The sequence below is a fragment of the Tachyglossus aculeatus genome, chromosome 2 (assembly GCF_015852505.1).
Source record: "Tachyglossus aculeatus isolate mTacAcu1 chromosome 2, mTacAcu1.pri, whole genome shotgun sequence".
Classification (NCBI taxonomy): domain Eukaryota; kingdom Metazoa; phylum Chordata; class Mammalia; order Monotremata; family Tachyglossidae; genus Tachyglossus; species Tachyglossus aculeatus.
In genome coordinates this window covers 102,782,871-102,800,889 of record NC_052067.1, presented here as the reverse complement: position 1 = coordinate 102,800,889, position 18,019 = coordinate 102,782,871, and the positions used below count along the sequence as shown (strand labels likewise).

At 46.8% G+C, this 18,019-nt stretch overlaps 1 protein-coding gene across 1 annotated transcript in view; it reads right to left on the bottom strand.

Annotated features, from left to right (window-relative positions):
- Nucleotides 1–233: 233 nt before the first annotated feature.
- UXS1 (UDP-glucuronate decarboxylase 1) overlaps nucleotides 234–18,019 on the bottom strand; it is a 108,114-nt gene continuing 90,328 nt past the window's right edge. The window contains exons 11-15 of the mRNA XM_038770510.1: nucleotides 15,815–15,858; nucleotides 12,738–12,798; nucleotides 5,931–5,988; nucleotides 4,068–4,171; nucleotides 234–1,099 (exon numbers count right to left, since the gene is read on the bottom strand). Of these exons, the coding sequence (XP_038626438.1) occupies nucleotides 968–1,099; nucleotides 4,068–4,171; nucleotides 5,931–5,988; nucleotides 12,738–12,798; nucleotides 15,815–15,858 (399 nt within the window). The 3' untranslated portion in view covers nucleotides 234–967. The remainder of the gene's footprint in view (nucleotides 1,100–4,067; nucleotides 4,172–5,930; nucleotides 5,989–12,737; nucleotides 12,799–15,814; nucleotides 15,859–18,019) is intronic.

Here is an 18,019-nt window from a genome sequence, read left to right as displayed (position 1 = left end):
CACATAGAGACAGTCCCATGTCCTTGGACAAAATCCTGTAAATCAGATTGGAATTCACAACCAATATTGCTCTCTCTCTTCTATGGGACTTGTATAACTGGACAAGGCACAAGGCCGTGACTGACCGCCTCATCTCCAAACAATACCAGCAAACCCTAGAGATTCTCCCATTTCTTTGGCTCTCGATGCAGGACCAAATTCCAAATGATTCATTAGAAATGGAAGAAGCCCTGCCCAGTTTCAATATTTTATTAAAATAGCATATTCAACAACTGTTAACCAATAATACATTAACTTTTTTCCCAGAGAACGCAACACAACACAGTAGTGATTTAAAATCTTATCCATGATAATCAATGAAAATATTTCAAATTCAAGTGTGCAACTAAATCTAAACGTTGGAAAAATTCTGTATCGAAGGAAAGGTATAAACTCCCAACCAGAATCCTTTTATATTTCACTCTTTTTGACTTAATGCCAGTGTTCCACTTCCCTGACAATCCGGCTAGCTTTTTTTTCCTTTATGCATAGTATAACGTCTCATTTATAGTACCCATATTTCATAAATAAACTTGGCATTTCCCCTCCCGTTTATGTTCCTCTTCAGCTTCACAAAGAAACCAGTAAATAAAACTGTCAGAGACAGTCACAACAAATGATCTCACAGCAAGATAAAAAAAAAAAAACCTTGAAGATATCTGAAGATGTTTCTACTCTACATAAAAAGACAGATTTAAAAAGTGCAAGGCAAGAATTGCAGTTTTTGTTGTTTTTTTGAGGGGGGAGGGAAAGGGGGAATCTTATAGGCACATCATTTCTTTAAAGCAAGCTTCAGAATGAAATTCCAGTTTGTTCTTCATGACACCTGTTAAAAGTCTTTCTTTTTTTAAAAAAGAAGAAAATGAAAAAAAAAAATACATCCTGTCAAACGGAAAATAAGGGCCCTCCTGGGCGGAGGCACGGGTCTTCAGTTGTGTCTTGATCTGCCTTTTTTTATTCTGGCGGGTTTGGGTTTGGGGATGTATTGGTTATTTGCTTGATATTCGAGTTCTTTGCGGAAGTAGTGAATCGCTTTGTTTAAGCCTTCTTCCAAAGGGACCTGTTAACAAGAGACAGAGAAATGGTGTGGGAGAAGGAAAGGCACAATGATGCCAGTTCTTAATTGAATGTAGTCTCGGAGTCTGCCTTAACCACCGGTGCTTGGCAAATGTGTTGCTTTTAAATGACATCTCTCCTGCTCAGGAGGGCTCATAGCACCACACACTGGTCACTGGATTGCAACAATGTGAAATATCCCTCAAAAAACCACCAAGTACTGGGCGGTTCCAACCTCTTTTCTCCAGTTGGCCCCGGTATTTGCGGTCAAAGAAGTGGATCTTCTGAAAATCCTTCTGGGATTTGCACCAGGGACCTATAATTTTGATCCCAGTAACGGTCTCATCAACCCTCCTGCTTGTATACTCCTTTGTCTTTTTGAAAAAATGCCCAAATATCTCTTGGCTCTTTAGGATAATGTATACAATCTGCCCCTTCCCCTACTTTTATTTTATTTTAACGTCGGACTCCCCGACTAGATTGTCTTCTCGTCGTGGGTGAGGGATGTGTCCACCAACTCTGTCATACTGCATTCTCCCAAGAGCTCAGTACAGTGCTCTGGAGACAGTACGCGCTCAATGAATACCACTGTTTGACTGAGGAAGAAGTTAGCAGGGGCAGGACAAAGGCAGGCAATTGAAAAGGAAGCTAGCGTTGTTTCTGATCAAATCTCTTCTTCCGTCACGAGGCCCGCTGGCAGTGGGCCTTATCAATCAATCAATCAATCGCATTTATTGAGCGCTTACTTTGTGCAGAGCACTGTACTAAGCGCTTGGGAAGTAAAAGTTGGCAACATATAGAGACGGTCCCTACCCAACAGTGGGCTCACAGTCTAGAAGGGCTCACAGTCTCAAAGACCTTAGAGTCCTGAGAGGGTTCAGAGGGATAAGGAAGGTTGTCCGGCCTCCGTATTCCCATTGAATGAATTAAATGGGACTGTATTTACTGAGTGCTTACTGCATGCAAGGCAGGAGAGTACAACACAACAATAAACAGACACATTCCCCACTGCAGGACTTAATAACAGCAGCCCACGAGCAAGGGTATTCCAGGACTGACCCCTATCTGCTGGGAGGAACTGTGAGGTGCCCATCCTCATAGTTTGGCTTGGACCATCCCAAATTCCAAACTATCCTCCCTGCCTTTACCCTCTGGTATCCCACAATGGATCATCTGTCCACAAATTTACCCAAATCCTTCTTGACCCTACTGGCATCTTCAGGTGGCCCTGCTTCAGGAACTCTACAGCCTGACCAACTGCTGAAGGAAGAAGCGTTTCCTTTCGTTTACCTTCCACCACTTATCCTCAAATGCCAATGAACAACTGCCCCGGCCCTAGTCTTTGTGGGATTTGGGGAAGACAATTCTGTTTATTTTTTTAATGGTATTTGTTAAGCACTTACTATGTGCCAGGCACGGTACGGGGTAGATACAAGCTGACCAGGTTTTCTCCCTGCCTACCCTTTATAGTTCTGAAGCAGCGAAGGCCAGTGGAAAGAGTACGGCCTTGGGAATCCGACGACCGGAGTTCAAATCCCGGCTCTGCCGCTTATCTGCTGGGTGACCTTGAGCACCCAGCTTCATTTTCCTGATCCATAAAATGGGGATTCAATACCTACTCTCTCTTCCACTTAGATTATGAGCCCAGTGTGGGATCGTGACTGTGTCTGATCTGATTATCTTGCATCTAGGGTTCAGTACAGTGCTTGGCACATAGCAAACACTTAAATACCACCATTATTATTATTATTCAATAATACTGTCCCCATCAGTTCTCACCGTTCCAGACTGAAGAGCTCCCTAATGTTTTTGGTCTAGGGAAAGGCCTAACTAAACCCTCTTTTCCTTTTTTTCCACTCCCTTCTGCATCACCCTGACTTGCTCCCTTTATTCATCCTCCCCCCCAGCTCCACAGCACTTATGTACAAATCCGTAATTTATTTACATCAATGTCTGTCTCCATCTCTAGACTTTAAGCTCGCTTTGGGCATGGAATGGGTCTGTTATATTGTTATAATGTATTCTCCCAAGCGCTTAGTACAGTGCTCTGCACACAGTAAGTGCTCCATCAATATGATTGATTGATTATTCTTATTTGACAGCTTCTTCCCAAAGAAACTTACCCCACCAAATAACTTCCCTAACAGGCTGTTGTGGCAGGAAATTTTTCTCCCTAGTAACTAGGTAATGTCTCAGCATGTGAGGATGTGAACGGATGAATGAATCTGGAGCTGAGGCCTGCATTTTCTATGTAAAGAGTGGTTCCCAGCAGGCCGGGCAAGCTCATTTTCTTTTATTCCGTGCTCTCCCCTATCACGGCTGGCTCACACTTAACCCAACTTTAACCTTCAAAGGTGTGGTGTTCTTCTGAGATTTTAGTGCTGTTTTTTGCGGGCTTTGTGATTTATAGCCAAGAGCTGAACTTGGGCTGTGGAGGATCTGGTTTCTAGTTTCCAAATCAGTAATTCTCCCCATCTAAGGGTCCCAGCTCCCAATCCTACAAGGGTAAGTGAAAGGGGAAATTTGGGGTACGGCATGTCATTGCAATGAGAGCCCAGAGCCCTGAGGTCATGGCCATGGTAACAGAAGGGGACTCAAATGATGCCTAGGAAGAGCAGTAATGGGGGAAAGGAAATTCATATTTTCCCTCTGCATCTGGTAGGGTGCAAACGTGGGGTGGTGCACGCGCACCCCCTCCCTCCCCACTCCACCCAGAGAGGGAGAAATTCTGTCAGAAAATGCTACGTGAATAAATGGGAATGTGTCTACCGCCTACTGGGGCTGGGGCAAGAGACAGCTACAGCTCAGAATCCCACCAACATCCTTTCTGTTGCGAGCCAACCCGGGGGTCGGGGCTTGGTGCTTCTGGGCCTCTCCCTAACTCCCTCCACCCCAGCTCCTCAAAGAGCAACTCTCCTCGGTGACGACTGCCCACTCTCTGGACCCCCGGACCTCCCTTCCACTGCACTTACCACAGGCTCCCAGCCCAAGAGCAGCTTGGCTTTCTGGATGTCCGGTTTCCTTTTCTGCGGGTCATCTTGGGCCTCTGAGAGAAACTGGATTTCGCTTCCGCTACCTGTGCCCGCAACAAACAAGTCCCACAGCAATAAGCTAGATGCCACTCAGCCTCTTGCGTCACATAAATAAGCACACTCTCCTATTTTTCCCCTCCAGCGGGCCCATCGACCCTTCCCCTGAAGAAGACCCAGTGGCAGACGGGGGCAGAACAGTGGGGCCACGGCATCTGATGTGTGACCCCACAAGGCTGCTCTGAGGCCTAACAATTACTGGGCTGGCTAGCCCGGGCAGGGGGCCTGAACCTCCGCTGACTCAGTACAGCGCACATAATTCACAAATGAAATGAGTCACTGTTTATTTCATGTGTATATTTCATTTCCCCGGCTAACTCCCTCCTCCTCCCCACGACCGCTGTACCACTGACACACAAATCCCTGATTTCTGCAGGCCCCCGGCATTGTACAGCAACGGTGACGAGAACCGGGCAATGCACTCAGAATGGACTGTTGACATGCTGCAAGCCAGGCCCTGTCTTTCATCCCCTCCCTACATCCTTTGAAGACTAAGGGTTGCAACTGTGACACAGTGTGGGAAAAAATACAAAGGGACTCAGATTAATCCTCTGCCCGTCAAGAATGACACAGGACAATGACTTCCAGCAAAATCACCATCAGCAGCAGCAGCAGTAATTGAGAATTTCCTGTGTGCAGAGCACTCCTCTAGGGGCCTACTGGGTGCAGAGTTCTATACTGAGACCCTGTTAAATGCAGAGCACTGTACTGGACTTCTGTGAGAGAGCATAGTAGTAGATGATATTTGTTAAGCACTTACTATGGGTCAAGGTCATGGGAAGTAGCATGGAAAGAGCACGGGTCTGGGATAGAACAGTGCTTTGCACATAGTAAGCACTTAATAAATGCCATTAGCATTATTATTATGTGGGTTCTAATCCTCTAGACTGTGAGCTTGTTGTAGGCAGGAATGGCTCTGTTAGTTGCTATACTGTACTCTCCCAAGTGCTTAGTACACTGCTTTGCACACAGTAAGCGCTCCATAAATACGACTGAATGAATGAATCAATCCCGGCTCTGCCACGTGTCTGCTGTGTGACCTTGGGCAAGTCACTGAACTTCTCTGTGCCTCAGTTCCCTCATCTGTAAAATGCAGATTGAGGCTGTAAGCCCTATTTGGGAGGGGGACTGTATCCAACCTGATTAACTTGTTTCTACCTCAGCCCGTATAACATTGTTTGGCAAACAGTAAGCACTTAACAAATAGGACAATTATTATTATATTATAATTAACTGAGCACTGGGGTAGATACAAGATAATCAGGTCAGCCAGACCCTGCCCCTTAGTTGGCTCACAGTGTAAGGAGGGAGAACAGGTGTTAAATCCCCATTTTACAGATGAGGAAAGTGAGGGCCGGCAAAGTGAAGTAACTTGCCCAACATCACACAACAGGCAAGTGGCAGATCTTAGATTAGAACCTCTGATCCCCAGAACCCATGTTCTTTCCACTAGGCCTCACTGCTTCCCAGATGCTTGGTAACACACAAAAGGTTTAATCTCAAACCAAATAATCTATATATTCTCTATGAGCCTCCCAGTTATGACTCCAAACAAACAAACAAGTGTTTTATCCTGGCAGCAGTTAATCAGAGGACAAGTAAATGTTCCTCACAAAAGCATCTGTTGAGGAACACGAAAAATCCAACTCAATTAGCCTGTTAATGGCACTTTCTAATCAAGGAACCATCAGCTGTTAGTGCATGAGCACCATCAATTTCACCAGGGAGACGATTTATCCTACTTACCAACCAGATTTTTAATCATTTGAGCAAATTCGAGAATGGTATGTTCTTCTGGGTTTCCCTAGGGCAGAAAAAGGATTCTGGTTAGGGAAAGGAAAGGGGGTGGCATCCCAATTTTTAAGAAAGCATGCTCACTGTTTCAAAAATATTTTCAGGCTCATTTTGTAACATTCAGAAAGTAATAGTAGAAAAGGTTTCAGGTGACTGTGTGTGAGTAGACATCTATAATCTTCAGTTCATTCTCTCTGTCTCTCTGTCTGTGTCACACACACAAACACACACACTCTCACTCTCCTGCCCTATTTCCAATAAACACAGGTGACAGGGAAATTTCAGTCTAGATTTGGAGTTGAGGAGGAAGAGGAGAAGTTACAAGGGAGGGAGGAGAAGGGGTGAAGGGCAGGTGGGACTGCAGAAGAGACAATTACTCTCCCCACCTTTAATAATAATATAATAATAATAATGATGGCATTTATTAAGTGCTCACTATGTGCAAAACACTGTTCTAAGCGCTGGGGAGGTTACAAGGTGATCAGGTTGTCCCATGGGGGGCTCAGTTTTAATGCCCATTTTACAGATGAGGGAACTGAGGCACAGAGAAGTTAAGTGACTTGCCCAAAGTCACACAGCTGACAATTGGCAGAGCTGGGATTTGAACCCCTGACCTCTGACTCCAAAGCCTGTGCTCTTTCCACTGAGCCACGCTGCTTTAAAGCCTTCCATCTCCTTCAAGAGGCCTTCCCTGACTAAGCCCTCATTCCCTCTTCTCCCACTCCTTTCTATGTCATCCCCTGCACTTGGATTTGCATCCTAAATTCACCCTTCCCTCAGCCCCACAGAACTGACATATCACAATTTATTCATTTACATTAATGTAAGCTCTATAATAATAATGATGATGGCATTTGTTAAACGCTTATTATGTGCCAAGCACTGTTCTAAGTACTGGGGGGAGATACAGGGTAATCAGGTTGTCCCACATGGGGCACACATTCTTAACCCCCATTTTCCAGATGAGGTAACTGAGGCAGAGAGAGGTGAAGTGACTTGCCCAAAGTCACACAGTTGACAACTGTGAACCCGTTGTCTAGACCGTGAGCCCGCTGTTGGGTAGGGACCGTCTCTATATGTTGCCAACTTGTACCTCCCAAGCGCTTAGTACAGTGCGCTGAACACAGTAAGCACTCAATAAATACGATTGATTGAATGAATGAATGAAAGTGGCGGAGCTGGGATTAGAACCCATGACCTCTGACTCCCAAGCCCGGGCTCTTTCCACTGAGCCACGCTGCTTCTCAATGTGGGCAGGGAACACGTCTACCAATTCTTTCATGCTGTACTCTCCCAAGCGTTTAGTACGGTGCTCTCCACACAGTAAGCGCTCAATAAATATGATCGATTGATTCATCGGTGGGTCTTTTCTCATGTGGAATGTCGAGATAAACCCTGATGTGAGAAAGCCACTTGCAAGAGGCACTACACACTGCAAGCCCAGAAGGAGAGCCGTAGTCCAACAAAATTGGTTTGTAGCTCTTTAGTGGGGGTTGGAAAGAGCTCCTCATCACTGGCAGCTAAACCCTGAATCTTAAAATATACTAGCCCCACAGCTCAGGGCACTCTGGGCATATGTACCCATTACCCCCCAAAATGAATTTCTAATTCTCCTTATCGACTGAACTACTGTTTCTTCATAACCCATCTGTCTCTATATGTTGCCAACTTGTACTTCCCAAGCGCTTAGTACAGTGCTCTGCACACAGTAAGCGCTCAATAAATACGATTGATGATCAATCAATCAATCAATCAATCGTATTTATTGAGCTCTTACTATGTGCAGAGCACTGTACTAAGCGCTTGGGAAGTACAAATTGGCAACACATAGAGACAGTCCCTACCCAACAGTGGGCTCACAGTCTAAAAGGGGGAGACAGAGAACAGAACCAAACATACCAACAAAATAAAATAAATAGGATAGAAATGTACAAGTAAAATAAATAATAATAAATAAATAAATAGAGTAATAAATATGTACAACCATATATACATATATACAGGTGCTGTGGGGAAGGGAAGGAGGTAAGATGGGGGGATGGAGAGGGGGACGAGGGGGAGAGGAGGGAAGGGGCTCAGTCTGGGAAGGCCTCCTGGAGGAGGTGAGCTCTCAGCAGGGCCAATGATGATGATAACCCATCGAAAGATCTCTTCGGAAGCCCTGCATGTGTGGCTTCAATTTTTTTTTAATGGTATTTAAGCGTACCCTGTGTGTCAGGCACTGTACCAAGCGCGGAGGAAGGAAGGTACCAAGCTAATCAGGTTGGACACAGTCCATGTCCCACACAGGGGTAACAGTCATACCATCATTATTTTACAGATGAGGTAACTAAGGCAGAAAGAAGTAAAGCGACTTGCCCAAGGTCACACAGTGGAGATTTAAACGTAGGTCCTTCTGACTCGTAGGCCCGTGTTCTATCCACTAAACCACGCCAGTTCCCTTAGGGAAATGAGAGGGTAAACTCTTCAGAATAAGCTAATGATTAGCATGGACAGAGTCCCAGGCACCGAGGTGTGCTTGGGCAAGTCACTGAATGTCTCCTTTTCATCAATGGCAGCTAGGGTGGCAGCCCATCCACCTCGCCCCTTTGCTGATCCCAACAAAATATGCTCGCTTGACAATTGTCTGTGAGTGGACATCATCATCATCAATCGTATTTATTGAGCGCTTACTATGTGCAGAGCACTGTACTAAGCGCTTGGGAAGTACAAATTGGCAACACATAGAGACAGTCCCTACCCAACAGTGGGCTCACAGTCTAAAAGGGGGAGACAGAGAACAAAACCAAACATACTAACAAAATAAAATGAATAGAATAGATAGGTACAAGTAAAATAAATAGAGTAATAAATATGTACAAACATATATACATATATACAGGTGCTGTGGGGAAGGGAAGGAGGTAAGATGGGACATGGGGCTAAAAGTACGGGGAGACTTTCAGCTGCGCAAGAATCCGGGGATGTGTGCTCCTTTCTGATCATCATCAATCGTATTGATCGTTCCTCCAGGCTATCTCTGGGGGATCGGCGCTAAGCAAATAGGCTGAGGAAGAACTGCCACTCTCTATTGGACAACCGGGTCTGTGGCAGAGCCACAGAATCTCCCGGATTCCTTCCTCTGTGGAAAGACCTGACACTTTAAAGACGCTCAAATGCAATTTAGCTCCCTTGGTAGAGGCAGTCTGACCTGGCGGACCGCTCTTGAGACCCGGCTCTGTCTCGGATTGTCATGGGACCTCAGTCTCCACAGCTGTAAAATGGGCTTGATTAGAGAAACCGCATGGTGTAGTGGATGAAGCACAGGCTTGGGAGCCTGTCATGGGTTCTAATCCCGGCTCCACCACTTGCCTGCTGTGCGACCTTGGGCAAGTCACTTTACTTCTCTGTGCCTCAGTTATTTCATCTGTAAAAAATGGGGATGAAGAATGTGCGCCCAATCTGGGACAGGGACTGTGTCCAACCTGCTCAGTGCTTAGGACAGTGCTTTGCACAAAGTAAGCACTTAGCAAGTACCATAATTATCATTATATCTGCCTGTCCCTGTCTCACTGGGAAGTCATGAGGCTGAAATGAGATTATTCCCGCAGGCAAAAAGGCTTGGGAAAAAGACACAAGCACTAGAAATCCAAGCTATTGTTATTAGTGCTTCTATTAGGAACTGGGTAATAATCAATCAATCAATCAATTGTATTTATTGAGCACTTACTGTGTGCAGAGCACTGTACTAAGCGCTTGGGAAGTACAAGTTGGCAACATATAGAGACAGTCCCTACCCAACAGTGGGCTCACAGTCTAGAAGGGGGAGACAGAGCACAAAACCAAACATATTAACAAAATAAAATAAATAGAATAGATATTTAAATATCTATTTTTAAATATAGATATAAAATAAATAGTAAAATAAATAAATGAATAGAATCTCACTTCACTCCCCACATCACCCCATCTCTCATAAACTGAATAAGAATAGCAGTGGTTTTTTAATGGTATTTGTTAGCACTATGTGCCAGGCACTGTACTAAGCTTTGAGGCAGATACAGGATAGCTGGGTTGGACTCAGTCCCGGTCCCTGTCACACAGTCTCAATCCCCATTTTACAGATGAGGGAACTGAGGCCCAGAAGTGAAATGATTTGCCTGAGGTGACACAGCAGGGAAGTGGTGGAGCAGTTGCTAGAGTGCTGACATCAGGATGCCTCTGAGCTACATGATGGGGTCGACAGCACTCTGTGCCCTCGTTAGGCTGCGGAAACGTCCATCATGCAGGCAGCGTGGTTTAGTGGAAACAGCTCAGGCTTGGGAGTCAGAGGTTCTAATCCCGGCTCCGCCACTTGTCAGCTGTGTGACTTTGGGCAAGCCACTTAACTTCTCTGTGCCTCAGTTACCTCATCTGTAAAATGGGGATTAGGACTGTGAGCCCCTCATGGGACAACCTGATTACCTTGTAACTACCCCAGTGCTTAGAACAGTGCTTGGCACATAGTAAGCACTTCAGAAATACCATAATTATTATTATTACCAATGTCACTTTATTTCACCATCGGTTTCAATGATGGCTGCCTTGGTCTGGGGCGTTTTTTCCTGATGCTTCCCTAGCTCCCTGGCCACGTCTGCTCCTCAAACGATGGATGGCAGGGGTGGGTGGCTGGTCAACCTGCCCTGGCCATACATGCCGTCATCATCAATCGTATTTATTGAGCGCTTACTGTGTGCAGAGCACTGTACTAAGCGCTTGGGAAGTACAAGTTGGCAACATGTAGAGACAGTCCCTACCCAATAGTGGGCTTACAGTCTAAAACCTCGTATTCCTGAGGTTTGTGGCTGCCATTCCCCAAACGCCTGGCTTCTGGGAGTAGGGTGGGGTGGTTTCCTCTACACTGTAAGCTCGTTGTGGGCAGGCAGTGTGTCTACCATCTCTCCCCAGTGCTTAGTACAGTGCTCGGCACACAGTCAGTGCTCAATAAATACCACTGATTGACCGATTCCATGCTCTCCTGACTAAACAAATGGGTCCCATGACTTCCTTTTGGCCCTCCTAACTTCTCATCCCCTCAGGGACATACCCTGTAGAGAAGCAGCATAGTCAAATGGATAGAGCATGGACTTGGGAGTACGAATGTCATGGGTTCTAATCCTGGCTCCATCAATTGTCTGCTGTGTGACCTTGGGCAAGTCACTTAGTGTGGCTCAATGGAAAGAGCCCGGGCTTGGAAGTCAGAGGTCATGAGTTCTAATCCCGGCTCTGCCATTTGTCTGCTGTGTGACCTTGGAGAAATCACTTCACTTCTCTGTGGCTCCGTTACCTCATTTGTAAAATGGGGATTAAGACTGTGAGCCCCACGTGGGACACCTTGTATCCCCCCCAGCGCTTAGAACAGTGCTTTGCACATAGTATCTCGTGTCTCTCCCAACTTCAAACCATACTTCATGCTGCTGCCCGGATTGTCTTTGTCCAGAAACGCCCTGGGCATGTTACTCCCCTCCTCAAAAATCTCCAGTGGCTACCAATCAATCTGCACATCAGGCAGAAACTCCTCACCCTGGGCTTCAAGGCTGTCCATCACCTCGCCCCCTTCTACCTCACCTCCCTTCTCTCCTTCTACAGCCCAGTCCGCACCCTCCGCTCCTCCACTGCTGATCTCCTCACCGTACCTCGCTCTCGCCTGTCCCGCCATCGACCCCCGGCCCACGTCATCCCCCGGGCCTGGAATGCCCTCCCTCTGCCCATCCGCCAAGCTAGCTCTCTTCCTCCCTTCAAGGCCCTGCTGAGAGCTCACCTCCTCCAGGAGGCCTTCCCAGACTGAGCCCCTTCCTTCCTCTCCCCCTCGTCCCCCTCTCCTTTCCCCCATCTTACCTCCTTCCCTTCCCCACAGCACCTGTATATATGTATATATGTTTGTACATATTTATTACTCTATTTATTTTACTTGCACATATCTATTCTATTTATTTTATTTTGTCAGTATGTTTGGTTTTATTCTCTGTCTCCCCCTTTTAGACTGTGAGCCCACTGTTGGGTAGGGACTGTCTCTATACGTTGCCAACTTGTACTTCCCAAGCACTTAGTACAGTGCTCTGCACACAGTAAGCGCTCAATAAATACGATTGATATTGATAGTAAGCGTGTAACAAATACCAACATTATTACTATTATTATTCTCTGTGCCTCAGGTACCTCATCTTTAAAATGGGGATTGAGACTGTGAGCCCCACAGGGGACAGGGTCTGTGTCTAACCCAATTTACTTGTAAACACCCCAGTGCTTAGTAGAGTGCCTGAAACCTAGTAAGCGCTTAACAGATATCATAATTATTATTATTTCTTCTCCGTTACTGATTCCACATTTGTTGTGCACCCATATTCAGCCGCGTTGTTTCTCGAGGCCAGAGTTGAAAACTAACACCAAACCTCAGCCATCTCGGCACAGACAGGTCCTCATAAAGGCGGGGAGGCCAACAGGACATGGGCAAGGCAGAGAGAGGTTACAGTAGTTTAGACTCCGAAGTCAGTACGAATCTCTTCGCTAAACTACTTCTGGCTTGTTCCGCCCTCAGCCAATTATACTCATGTCAGTGGAGGCCCTGGCATAGGACAGAGCTGTAGCAGTAGTGGTATTTATTGAGCGCTTGCTGTGAGCCGAGCGCTGCGTCAAGTGTTGTGAGGGAATAGCCAGTTGGGAAGCAGACATGATCCCCGTCCCTCAGGGATTTGTGTGTGTGTTGGGGGGAAAGGAAGGGGAGGATGACAACAGACTCACCAGGTTGACGGGGCTGCTGACGTTGCTGTTCATCAAGGACACCAGTCCATTCACCAGGTCGCTGCCGAAAAGGGAAAGACCGGTTTGAGAGTGGCCCACCTTGAGGCCAGGTCACTTGGGGACTCTCGTGCCTCCAAGCCCGAGGGCAACTCCTGCACCCCCTCAACAAGGGGATGGGCCAAACTGGAAACACGGGAAAAGCTGGACTCAGACCCTGTTATTGCCTCCAACGCACCCCTAGTTTGGGGCGGCCCTGAACCCCACACCCTACTGGGGTCCCAAGGATGAATGCTGTCTGGCTGGGCTAGGAAGTTGACCATGAGAAAGCAAATTTTTATGTGACGGTATTTGTTAAGCGCTTGCTGAGTGTCAAGCACCGTTCTAAGTGCTGAGGTAGATAATAATAATAATAATAATAATAATAATAATAATAATAATGACATTTATTAAGCGCTTACTATGTGCAAAGCACTGTTCTAAGCGCTGGGGAGTTTACAAGGTGATCAGGTTGTCCCACGCGGGGCTCACAGTCTTAATCCCCATATTACAGATGAGGGAACCGAGGCCCGGAGAAGTGAAGTGACTTGCCCAAGGTCACACAGCTGACAAGTGGCGGAGCCGGGATTTGAACCCATGACCTCTGACTCCAAAGCCCGGGCTCTTTCCACCGAGCCACGCTGCTTCTAGTCAGGTTGGACACAGTTTCCTGCCCCACATGGGGCTACCGGTCTTGATCCCCATTTTACAGATAACTGAGGCACAGAGAAGTGAAGTGACTTGCCCGAGGACACACAGCAGACAAGTGGTGGAGCTGGGATTCAAACTCAGGTTCTTCTGATTCCCAGGCCTGTGCTCTATCTACTGGGCCATGGCTGCTTCTCTAATATTTGGATGCCTCTTCTCAAACATTTAGGTGGTCATTTTTCCAAAGCCTTGGGAAAATGACACCGTGGCATTTTCCCAGGGCCTAGACTTAGGGAATGAGGCAAGAGGGTTTTTCTTTTCTGCTTTCTGCACTCCCTAGCCTGCTGATTCATAGATTAAAAGTGTTTCCCTCCGGCTTCATAGATCACTTCCACTAAGAAGGAAGCTATTAAAAAGTCACATTAAAATTTCCGTGGTGTTTACTGCTGGGGCTTACACATAAAGTAGGAGCAGTTACTTAGTGACAATTTTGATTTTCTTTTACAGAAAAAGAACCTTTCTTCAGATAGCAAGCAAGCTGGCTTCTCTGAAACTCGCTTCTTCGAGCAATAGGTGTTTTTGCATTAATGTGCTTTCATTCTCATTTAAAATCAGGAAGCTTCTCTTCAAAACAGACAACTACTGGCCCTGGCTGCTCTCTCCATCCTGGAGGAGAAAAGCTTACTCGTTCCTAGGGCAGCAAGAGTGGCATCTCAGCAGCATGGCTTAGGGAATAGAGCTCATGCCTGCGAATCAGGACCTGGGTTCTAATCCTGCCTCTGCCACTTGTCTGCTGCGTGACCTTGGGTAAGTCACTTGACTTCTCTGGGCCTCAGCTACCTCATCTGTAAAATGGGGATTAAGACCTTGAGCCCTACGTGGGACAGCGCTCAGCACAGTGCGCTGCACACACTAAGCGCTCAATAAATACGATTGAATGAATGAATAAATGACAGGGACTATATTCTGCCTGATTACCTTATTATTATTATTTTTATGGTATTTGTTAAGCTGTTACTAAGCGCTGGGATAGATACAAGGTAATCAGGTTGTCCCACGTGGGGTTCACAATCTTAATACCCATTTTACACATAAGGTCACAGAGAAGTTAAGCGGCTTACCCAAGGCCACACAGCAGACAAATGGCAGAGCTGGGATTAGAACCCACATTCTCTGCTCACATCCTCGGACTCCCAAGCCCATGCTCTTTCCACTAAGCCACGCTATTCACCTCGTATCTACCCCAGCGTTTAGTACAGTGCCCGGCACAGAGTAAACTCTTAACAAATACCACAATTATTCTTATTCATTCAATCGTATTTATTGAGTGCTTACTGTGTGCAGAGCACTGTACTAAGCGCTTGAGAAGCACATGTCGGCAACATCGTATTTACGGAGTGCTTACTGTGCGCAGAGCACTGTACTAAGTGGCTGGGAAGTATAAAGCGCTTGGCCATGGGTTCAAATCCCGACTCTGCCGCTTGTCAGCTGGGTGATTTTGGGCAAGTCACTTCACTTCTCTGTGCCTCAGTTCCCCCATCTGTAAAACGTGGATGAAGACGGTGAGCCCCACGTGGGACAACCTGATTACCCTGTATCTACCCCAGTGCTTGGCACATAGTAAGCACTTAGCAAATGCCGTCATTATCAGCATTATTACAAATCGGCAACAGATAGAGACGGTCCCTACCCAACAACGGGCTCGCAGTCTAGAAGGGGGGAGGCAGCCAACAGAACCACCGCTCCCCCTCCATCCCTCCCGTGGTTGATGCCAGGGGGAATGCCAGGGTTGCCCAGCCCCGGGGAGGGGGGCTGGAGTTGGGATTCCCTAGGAGGAGATTTATTAGGCGTGTCCCCACCGACCCCTTCGTACGTCCAGCTGGCTATGGATGCATATTCTCAGGGAAAGAGGATCCAATTTTGGACATCCCAAGCCGCCAATCAATCAATGGCTCTGCACCACAGGCGGCACTCAATAAATACCACTGATTGATTATTGGAATTGGGAGCCCCGTTTTGGCGAGGGAACCCTGCCAGAGCTTTACCATCATAGCTACAAAGCAGTAGGTGGCAGCAATGGATAAAACTACCGTCTTCGGAAGCCACTTATCCGGAGCAAACTTGCCCGAAAGATTTTCAGGTTTGGTTTGTTTCAGCTGAGAATGAGACAGAGTGAATGGCAGGGATCCGAAACGTAACGAAACCAACTGATTTTCCAGCTAAAAAGAGAGCTCCGTGAACATCCTATTTTACCCTGGCTCGTCTTATCCTGTGGATAAGCTGACTTATTGGGGCGGGAGATCCCAGTCCACAACAACGGCAACCAGACCCAGCGCTGAGGCCCAGCCACATGTCGATAACCAGAGTTTGTGCGTCGAAAGGGGGGTGCTTACCTGACATACTGGAATGCCCTGGTCTGGGACCCCGAACCATATACCTAGGAACAAAAAGCAAGAAAAAGTTGGGTAAATCAAGAGTACTAGGGACCTAATAAAATGTCAACCCCCAAATAAAGAAGTTAATGTAGAGGGGACCAGGTACAGCTGCTTTGCCTCTCTGCCCACGTTGCCACAGACGAACCAAAACTTTCAGAAATTGGAACTCATTCTCACAGGGAGCCGTTTGGCTAAAAATATCAGTATGTTAAAGAAAATTTGGACAAATTCATAGAGTCCATAATGAGCAATAGCAGAGATTGAAGGCCTCGATGCAAAGCACTGTACTAAGCAAGAACAGTGATGAGATTCAACATCCCCTAATGGAGAGAGCAAGGGCCTTGGACTCAGACAGACCTGCGTTTTAAATGCGTTTTGCCACTTGAATGCTGTGTGATCTTGGCTAAATCACTTAACTTCTATGGGGATTAGGACTGTGAACCCCACGTGGGACATGGACTGTGCCCAACCTGATTAGCTTGATTCTACCCCACAACTCAGTACAGTGTCTGGCACATAGTAGGCACTTAACAAATGCCTTAAAATCAAAGGCCATTAATAGAGTGCAAAAGAGTTAGAATACACGATTCCTGCCTTCAAGTTTACCTTCTAGCAGGGAAGACAGACCCTAAATCACAGATGAGCTACAGGGGTTGTGGTAACAAGTGAAGAAGCAATGTGGTCTAATGGTTAGAGCACGGTCCTGGGAATCAGAAGGATCTCGGCTCTGCCACTTTATAATGGCATTTTTTAAGCGCTTACTATGTGCAAAGCACTGTCTGTCAAAGCACTGTCAAAGCACTGCAAAGCCACTTGTCTGTTGTGTGACCTTGGGCAGGTCGCTTCACTTCTCTGGGTCTCAGTTACCTCATCTGTAAAATGTGGATTAAGATTTTGAGCCCCTTATGGGACATGAACTGAGTCCAACCTGATTACTTTGTATCTACCACAGTGCTTAGAATGGTGCCTGCACATATCAAATACCATAAAAAAAAAGTGCTTTGAAGGAAGGGAAAGGTTGAAGCGACACCTGGAAGCTACAAAGTGAGAATATTAGATATTTTCTCAGGGAAGGCAGCCTGGAGGAGATGTGCTCTCAGAAGAGCTTTGAAGATGGGAAGAGCTGTATGGTCTATCAACCATATAGCTGCCTGCCACACAACCACACAACCTGCCTTCAAGACATCTCCATCTGGATGTCTGCCCGCCATCTAAAACTCAGTATGTCCAAGACTGAACTCCTCATCTTTCCTCCCAACCCTGCCCACTCCCTGACTTTCCCATCACTGTAGATGGCACTACCACCCTTCCCATCTCACAAGCCCGCAACCTTGGTGTCATCCTCGACTCTGCTCTCTCATTCACCCCTCACATCCAATCCGTCACCAAAAACTGCTGGTCTCACCTCCTCAAAATCACCAAGATCTGCCCTTTCCTCTCTATCCAAACCGTTACCCTGCTGATTCAATCTCTCATCTATCCCGATTGGATTACTGCATCAGCCTCCTCTCTGATCTCCCATCCTCCTATCTCTCCCCACTTCAGTCTATACTTCACGCTGCTGCCCAGATCATCTCTGTGCAGAAACGCTCTGGGCATGTTACTCCCCTCCTCAAAAATCTCCAGTGGCTACTAGTCAACCTAGTATCAGGCAAAAACTCCTCACTCTCGGCTTCAAGGCTCTCCATCACCTCGCCCCCTCCTACCTCACCTCCCTTCTTTCCTTCTACAGCCCAGCCCGCACCCTCTGCTCCTCTGCTGCTAACCTCCTCACTGTGCCTTGTTCTCACCCATCCCGCCGTCGACTCCCAGCCCACATCCTCCCCTTGGCCTGGAATGCCGTCCTTCCGCACATCCGCCAAGCTAGCTCTCTTCCTCCCTTCAAAGCCCTACTGAGAGCTCACCTCCCCAGGAGGCCTTCCCAGACTGAGCCCCATCCTTCCTCTCCCCCTCCCCATCCCCCCAGCCCTACCTCCTTCCCCTCCCCACAGCACCTGTATATACGTTTGTACAGATTTATTATGCTATTTATTTTACTTGTACATATTTACTATTCTATTTACTATTTACATATTTACTATTCTTTTAGACTGTGAGCCCGTGTTGGGTAGGGACCGTCTCTATATGTTGCCAACTTGTACTTCCCAAGCGCTTAGTACAGTG